Consider the following 9,141-nt stretch of genomic DNA (forward strand, 5'->3'; position numbering starts at 1 on the left):
AGAAAGATTGACTGATTAAGCTAATAAGCAGTACTGAGGAAGAGGGCAGAGGATAAAAGTGAATTCAAGTATTTCCCTCTATCCTGATGCATGCCCTTTATCTTGCTAGTTAACAAAGACTAAAGAATGACTTCTCAAATGACAATATACTAGGCCAACATACAAACCTTTTTATGTTTAAGAGATTCCCATTACAAGTTTTAGAGATATAATCATGCTACAAACTCTTCAGTCTCTCAGTATACCTAGGTGTGACTACTTTCAAGACAGTGAAAGGGTAGAGAAAGTTAGGGAATGAGTTTTTCACATCTAAAAATAAAAGTAATGTTCACTAGTAAAACATGGGTGAGCAATGATAATAAACAAGTAATTACTACAACATGCAGAAAATCCACATTACAGAAACAGTGTATCTGGAACTGTCAAACAAGTATTAAAATTTTATTTAAATAAAAGTGATTTTTTAAGTTACTGAGCCATATAAAGAGAAAACATTTATTTTATTAGAACTTAAACAAATGTCTCACAAAGAAAACATTTTAACAAAATGGCATGGTGGCATAACAAACAAAACAAAACAAAACAGCAAAAGATGTGTAAAAGAAATATAAAGTGAAAAAAATATTTTATCTCATGATCCAGTGTGAAAATAAGAAGTCTAAATTTAAAAACAAGAAATTTTAAAAAGCATCATTATAAAACAAAAGTTAATGCTTGTGCTATCCTAACCACAGACACATTCTTCAGCAAAACTTTAAAAGGCAGAGTTATATTTTACAGTATTTGATATCTTATTTCTGGCTTTTTCACAGAAATAGAGATTGTTTATGCAACTTAATCTCAGTTAAAAAAGAAGGTTTAAGCACTGAGATATAAGTATTATATGAATTAAAATGACAGGTGAGGCAAAACATCTGATTAGTCTTTAATACTGTATTTTTCAACTAAACTAAGGACTTGATCCAACCAAAACAAGTCTTAAGCAGTTTAGAATTCTTCTCTAATGTCCAAAGAAGGCCTCTGCCTGGCCTTACTGCCATATATGGGAATCAAGAACCTAGTAACCATAGAGCACACTCAGGGACAAATGTTGGAAGAGAAAACACAATAGCGTTTTGACAATTATAACAAAGTAATTTGTCGCTACTTCAGACTACCAAATTTAAGTGTATGTCCATCTTTGCAATTTATTTCTAAATACTGATATATTCATTTTTTCAACTGACCATATAAGGTGAATAGTCTAAATCAATTAGAAAGCTATAATAAAATACTTCAAGAATAAGCCTTTGAGTATTTTTCTATTGTACCTTGATCTTTATGCAAAGATGCAATTCTTACTTTCTTGGTAGAGAAGTCTATGGAAAATTAAACTGGAAACGCTCTGGAGAGATTGTCAACCAAACAGGTTTCTGCATGATTGTCATCTTACAAAGAAGATGCCAAATTTCACATTTTTAAATGTTTTAGAACAACATAGTTGTAATTTTTACAAACATCAAAAGGCAAAAATTTTAAATGCTTATGAAAAGAATAGTTAAACCCTTTGCGGTCTGAATATTTAAAATTTACTCACACAATATGCCAAATTCAAACTTAAAATGAGGTACATTTTCTTTTCAAACATTAAGTACCTAGCAAATATGTTTTACCCATGAAAAGTCTCAAATTAAATTCACAGGCTTGCTTTTTGCTAGTTTATTTTTGCTTTAACCTGTCATATAACACACTGCCATGAGTCTTTGGATATGGCATTTAACAAAAAGAAAGCTGCATATGGTCACTCTGTATAAGAATTGTTAAGTGCATAAGATGAAAAAAATCTCTGTGGGTTATTTTTAAAACATGATAAATAGCATTACCAAACTTTAGTCATGATCTTAAATATTTCAGTATATATTAGAAATCATCTATAAATCAACAATTATATAATGGGAACACTAAAAAATGAAAACTTTATAATGATCTTATGGCAGTGCTTAAGCAATTGAGAATGTTTTTATCCAAAAAACCTATGCTGCAAAATTTTGAATCAAAGTTTTGCTTTTTGATTGCATGGGCTATAACCCACAGAAAATATGAGTAATAAATTGGTCAGGATCTTGTTAGTCTAAGAAGCAAAAAATTTTAAGAACCAAAATATGCACACCATTAAAAATACTATTCTGAAAATAATGTAGATAAATTAAATCACCCTGTCCAGCAAGTTCCAAAAATTTCACACATTTCAAACATTAAGGCAATTTTTTCCAACTAAACAGTACTTTATAAAAATATATGTCACTTCAAAACATTATATACATAGTGACAATAAATTTAGCTAGTTGTAATCTTTAATACATTAATAAAGCATCACATATTACAAAGAAATTATACTAGGTGCTTGCATGTAGGTGCAAGTGAAATTACAGTTTTTAAAGTACTGGTTTTAAAACTGAGCGCAGTGAACGTCCTTCTTTAGTGAGTTCTCGTGTCACACACATACATGGCAATGGGATTGCTTCCTCCTGTTTCTCTACAATATTGTAACTGCATTTCTTCAAGTGGTCAGCCATGCTTAAGATGTCAGCAAATTTCCATTCATTAACAGAACAAAATGCAGTACTGAATCGCCATACCTAGAAGAAAATTCTACTTCAGACTTAAACAAATCAATTTACAGAGAATCAAAACACACTTTTAGCTCTAACTGCAAATATTTAAGCTTTTATAGAAACATCCAATATGAAGTTTCAAAACTAAACTTTCATTTAGCTACAAAATTAAAAAGTTGTAAATCCATTTGGATACAAATCTGTTTGTCAAATATTTGTAAGGCAAATCACTTTTATGACATTATGACTTCGGTAAATTTAAAAACAGCAACAAAAAGATAAAATCACATCCAACCTGGCTTTATTTCCTGAAAATCATAACCTCACAAATTCGGAGGCATTTTCTAAAATAATATATACCGCATACTATGCGGTATATATTCACACTATCCAATTGGCTACATAGAACTATCCACATTCTGGAAGTACTGACAATACCAGTGTTTTTCTCCAGGTTTTTCTTTCATGTCTACTTACATCATATAAAGTGTACTAAAAACATACCCTAGATGTTGTGTGCCACTATTCACAAGTACTACAGGTACTTGGTAATATTCAAGAACATAGGTACTTCAACTTATTCGAGATGTTTCTGGAATTTTTTGTAAAAATAACACTTGTAAATTGGATCCTATTTTGGTCTATATCATTGTAAAATGTATTTCTAGGCAGAATACTCACCTGCCATCCCTGTTCATGTATCTGCTAGTATAAATAGGGGCTATGTCCCCTTTGGCCCAATCAGCAGCTCCAGGCCCTGTATCACTGTCAACGTATTAGTCCAGTAATGACTACTGTGGCCCATCTCATATTTGCATTAGAAAATACAAAGTTACCTGAACATAACAAGAATGAATGTGGAGCAGGACACAGGTACAGAGAACAAGCATGAATGGGACAGGACAGGCCTAGGCATCCTGACTAAGCTCATCAATAGGCACACGTCTAGGTAGAGAACACTGCATACATGGTAAACAGCAGATACTCTAGAAAGCAGGTTTGGGAAAGCCCTCAGCACTCATTACAACTTCTCAGGACTGCATGGTAATGTCTTACCGGGGTGGCTAGATGACTTCAAATTCTGTGGGATCACAATTATTTTTCAGCTGGCAATAGAAATTCCTACTGTTCACACAAAGGATATCCACTATACTCTTCAGAGTTATGATAAACTATCCTGTACAGAGTAATTTCCCAGGAGTCAACGAAGGCCTATGATATTACAGATATCACTAACCCCTCCCCCCTTACCATTCCATTCCCTGAACTCACAAAGCTGCAGGAGGAATTAGGAAGTTTCTTTAAGCTTTGGCAGACAAATCAGTCTTTCACTAAGGCAGCCTCTCCACTTCCATAAAACTAAGAGTCTGGTGAAACAAACTCAGGAAAAGCAGGCAAAAGAATATGGATGACTCCCACTTGCTTATAACAAGTTTTCTTAGTAACAGGTTAATCTTTCATTCAAGTATGCTTCAAATATTTACTTACTGCCTACTATATAGTAGGTGCTATACGAGGCAGTAGATATTCTGGTTCCCAAAGAGTACCACTTCTCAAGGAACTTATAGTCTAATGACCGAAACTGTTAATTCATCAATGAAATTCAAAATATTCAAAATACTATGGTGAGTGCTTCAGTAAAGGTATATAATGGGGCACCACAGGAACAAAGAGCAGTGCACTTCCCGAAAGGCTTCAAGGTGGGGATTACTTCAAGAGGCTTTCTTCAAGAAGTAAGATCTGAAGAGTAAGCAGGGCAGAGCAAGAAGCTAAGATCACAAGCTCAAGAGACAGGCTCCCTAGTTAAGCCCATCAATTAACTGGACCAATTACTTAATCTCTTTTTTTTTTGTCTGCAAAATGGGGACAGTGAATTAAATAAGTTAGTACTAATGCACACTGTTTAGCATATTGCAGGAGTTCAAATGTGGGATAGCATAGTCAAAAGACTTAAGGCAAGAAAAAAGATCAGGGAACTATAAGTAAATCAATGTGATGAGAATATAAAACGACAGGAGGAAACTGAAGAGGTAAATAAAGGTAAGATTATGAAAAATCTTAAATGTCTTACTAAGGAGCTGGCCTCTATCCCAGGGGCAATGGACAAATATTTAAAAAGTTATAAGCACTGCAGCGACAGCGTAAGAATTGGACTTAAGAAAATAAGTATCACTGTAGCTCTTGTGTAGAGAGTAAGTTGGAGAGGGGCCCAATTAGAAGTAGGAATCCAGTTAGGAAGAAGCTGCTGCAGTAATATAGAAAAGAACTACTGTTGAGACTGAACTAGGGAAAAGGCAGTGGCAAAAGAAGAGAACCTGAGCAGTACAAAAAAGGAAAGGAAACAGAATTTCATGATTATTTGAATTTGAAAATAAAAAAGGAAAAAAGCAGTCAACTCTAATTCCCAAACTCCTAATTTAGGCAACCTGTTAGACAATGATGCCACTTCCTAAGATTAGGAGGGGTAGAGGAGTAGAGCAGGTTGGACATATTGAGTTTCAGGAAGCTGTAGGATAATTAAGCAGAAATATCCAGTAGATGCTCCTATATAGTGGTATGAAATTCAGTGGTGAAAATGGCCAAGACAAAGACATGTGAGTAATCTGCATAAATGATGGCAACTTAAACTGAAGAATAGATGAGATTCTCTGCAAAAATGATGAGAGAATCCCCAGAAAATATTGTTTTTCTTTTTGCCAAGGCTCTTTTCATCCAACCCAGAAAATATTTCATTCCATATGTCAATACAAGTGAGCAAAGACAGAAAGAGGCATACTAAAGTGTCCCACACTGAAAGATATCAAATCATCTGGAAAACAGAAATACACACTACACACACGCATACATCAGGTGAAACCTTCTGTCACCAGAATTTCCTTTTGGAAACACATCATAAAATAATTCAGGCCGGGCATGGTGGCTCACGCCTATAATCCTAGCACTTTGGGAGGCCGAGGTGAGAGGACTGCCTGAGCCCACGGGTTCAAGATCAGCCTGGGCAACTTGGCGAAACCACATCTCTACAATAAACCAAAAAATTAGCCAGACGTGGTGGTGTTTGCCTGCAGTTCCAGCTACCTGGAAGGGCGAGGTGGAAGGATCACCTGAGCCCAGCAGGTTGAGGGTGCAGTGGCCATGAGCATGCCATTGCACTCCAGCCTGGGTGATAGAGTGAAACTCTGACACAAAATAAATAAATAAATAAATAATTCATGTGTTCATTTATTGGTCAAAGTCTCAGAAAAACCGAGATGTAGACGTAGAATTTTGAAAAACTGGAACAATGCAAAAAGAGAAAATCTAACAGTGCTAACAACAAAGTAACCATATATGTGAATATTGTGCAATCAAATGAGAAAGTTATCAAAACTGTTTCCACTTGCTGAAATGTAAAGTTTCATATTATAAGTGTTCTAAAATAAAAAACACCTTCAACCAAGGATATCTGTAATGCCTTCTAAGTTTCTACTGGGAAGTGCCTCAAATAGAAGCTGGGCAAAAGTAGAGCATCACAGAAGCAAAATGGTGCAGCCTGGATTTGTCTAGATCTGCCTAAACCTCCAGCTCCAGTTTTCAATACAGTATACATCATTCCTATACCCAGAGCCCATCCACAACATCAAATCCTGCTGCCCTCCTCTATTCCTACTTTGGTCCAAGACATTTCCTTATCCATCCATTTATATTCTCTGTCCCCCAAATACTCCAATAGACATTTATTAGTATGACCATAGCAGTAGTTATAACTTTTTCTTGTCTCTCACTATCTAGGTTCTATTTGAAACAATCAAATCCTAAGAAAGAAACTGCTAAGAATGGAAAGTAACAACTGCAAGCAGGAAAAAAAAACCAGCAAACCCTTTCTCTGCTTCCTCCATTAATTTACAGTAAAAATGTTTCACATGGAGCCCAAATTAGAAGATGATAATATGGACCCAAACAAAGAGGTATTACAGAAAAATTGAGGGGGTACAGAACTGTTCATCTGAAGAAACAAAAGTGGCCTGTCATATTAGATGATAATCTAGTTCTAGGAAAAGTACAGTAAATCTGTAACTAGGACAAACAATCCTAACTATCCTAGCTCATTATTAATTTCATAAAAAAAAAAACTTTGTCATCATATTTATTTAGTAAGTTTTAGGGGATGGTCAATCTCTTAAGATATTCATTGTATTAACTCAACAGCATTATTAAAGGCCTACTTTATGTCAAATAAGAAGTTGATACAGTTAAGTTTAAACTAACCTTTTCTTTTATCTGCCATGATGAATTTCCTTCTGGATACTTCTTTTTCCCCCACTGCAGTATGACCATTCCATGAGACTGAAGCAGACTGCCACATACATCCCTCATTAACCTGGATACACAGGAGAGCTGGCATAAACTGAAGCCATCAAGAAAGCCTGCAATATGCTGCAGTACCTCAAAAGGAAGACTACTTAGATGGTCACTATGTAATCCTAACACACAGTTTCTAGCAGGTTCTACTAATACTGTAGAAACACATGGCTGAACTCCAAATGACCTCAAATGGCGATCATGTATAATCTTCGCTCCTTGTGTTGATGGACAAAATCTACGCTGAGAATAGGTACAACCATAATAAGCTAAAGGACATCTTTGTTCCATCCAGCCATTGAGTCCAGCATGAATGTCACCATGCACGTTCTTAAAATGTGAAGAAAATTCTTTTCTTCTAAATAACTGTCCACACACAAAGGTAAACATTGAACGCTGCTTGGGTTGATACCTGGCAACACATTCCAATACTAAATCCAGCCCAAGTGTCTGAAAAGGACTTGGATTTGAAAGTTGTGGATTGGCATGATCACAAGCTGAAGCTGAAGCTATTTCCCCAACCATTGTATTTGTAGCTAATATTGCAGATGGAAGGGAAAAAGTCTGAGTCCCAAAGTCAATGTGATAAACATCAACCATGCGACTATCAGATATACCCCTCCCACCTGGAGAATCTCCTAGACAAAATAGTAATGCTGCTGTGATTAGATCTATTCCTTGGAGGCCCATAGGATCTTCTGCAACTTCCAAATCTGATGTATCTACTGCTTTATCTTCCTTTGGTTTGGACCAACAGGAATTAGAAAGAAATTTGAAAGAAGGAGCATGACTGAAAGACAAGACATCCACATTCCTCAAGTCCCCTAAATCTACTTTTCTCCAACACAATTCCCCTTCATCCTCATCATCTGGCATGAGTATATGCTGAATTGTACCATTAGGCAAAGCATTGGAAGGCAGTACTTCCCTAAGGTGTGCTGCTACTGAAAGTGCACTGGAAGATTTTGAAGCACCATCTGATGCAACACATTCCCCATTTGTTAAGGTACTTTGTTTAGAATCACCATGCAAATTCTGATTCTGGTCTATGACCTGCGTACATATATTTTCCAAAGGAAAGCCATTACAAAGAGCAGAAGTGCCATAAGAGCTTGTATTCAAGTCACATAATAAATCACTTGAACCATTTTGTTCAGACTGAGCATTCTGGTTTGTATCATTATGGTCAATTCCACCGACTGCTCCCATCTCCTCCTCACAAAGATGGTCTTGGTCTTTTAAGTTTCTATCATGTAAGGTTTCTCTTGCATTTTGCTCTTTCTTCATTTCATTTGGGGATGCACAAACACCTGTATTTAACATGCCAATATCTCTTGTGGCAGTATTCAAGATATCTAAAGCAGCAGCCAAACTTCTGGTTGTTTCTACAGTAGCTTGATAAAGTGCACCATATGATTCTTCATCCACAGACACCAACCCATTAGCATGTGGTATTTCTGGGATACTTGATTTTACTGAGATTTGTTCTCTAGGTTCAGATATTTTCTCAGTTGCCTTTGACATCATGGTGGCTACTTTAAGAGACTCTAAGAGCATCCTTTGATCTTGAAGAGCCAAGGCCATATCTAATTGTGCCACTTCATCAACATCTCTGCTTAGATTTTCATATGACTTCCGGTCTGCATAACTAACTGGCCATCGATTCCATTCCATAGTACAGCACACCACACTTGCAGGACACATTTCTAAATGTTCAGCAACTTTATTTCGGGCCATGGTAAACGGACATCCAAAGTCACTATTTAAACAAGGCACTCGTTCAAATGGACATAAAAGTCGATGCTCATCAGCTTTACAAGAATGGAAAACTGCGCCACAAACCAATGGGCAGCCAATCAAGTCACAGGAAATCCCAGGCTCCGGTCTGGTCATACATCGTCTACTGACACAGTTCACACAGTGTGAATGCTGCAGCTCCTCCTCCATAATGGCCAGTCCAGCTCTAGTTGTTGAAATGGAAAAAAATAAGAAGTTAGACAAAAAGTGGTTGGTTTTTTCATTTTAATAATATAAATCAAATCACTAAAGCTCTTGGCTTCTAATGAATGAAATATATAAATAAACACACTTAACCAGTTAATTTTACTATAATCAATACATCTTAAAAAATTTAAGCACTTTGATCCAAATAACAACTCAGTACTTTAAAATGTCATAAAGGTTCATTTTCATATACTACATAACA

General features: G+C 35.9%; 1 protein-coding gene across 1 annotated transcript; it reads right to left on the bottom strand.

Annotated features, from left to right (window-relative positions):
- Positions 1-420: 420 nt before the first annotated feature.
- FBXO30 (F-box protein 30) lies at positions 421-8,893 on the bottom strand. The gene is made up of 2 exons (XM_008050464.1): positions 6,843-8,893; positions 421-2,618 (listed from the first exon to the last, which is right to left on the bottom strand). Exons 1-2 carry the CDS (start codon positions 8,880-8,882, stop codon positions 2,415-2,417), a joined length of 2,244 nt encoding a protein of 747 aa, XP_008048655.1. The 5' UTR covers positions 8,883-8,893; the 3' UTR covers positions 421-2,414.
- Between the last annotated feature and the right edge of the window lie 248 nt (positions 8,894-9,141).

The sequence above is a fragment of the Carlito syrichta genome, unplaced genomic scaffold (genome assembly GCF_000164805.1).
Source record: "Carlito syrichta isolate Samal-C Ts95f unplaced genomic scaffold, Tarsius_syrichta-2.0.1 Scaffold147172, whole genome shotgun sequence".
Taxonomy (NCBI): Eukaryota; Metazoa; Chordata; class Mammalia; order Primates; family Tarsiidae; genus Carlito; species Carlito syrichta.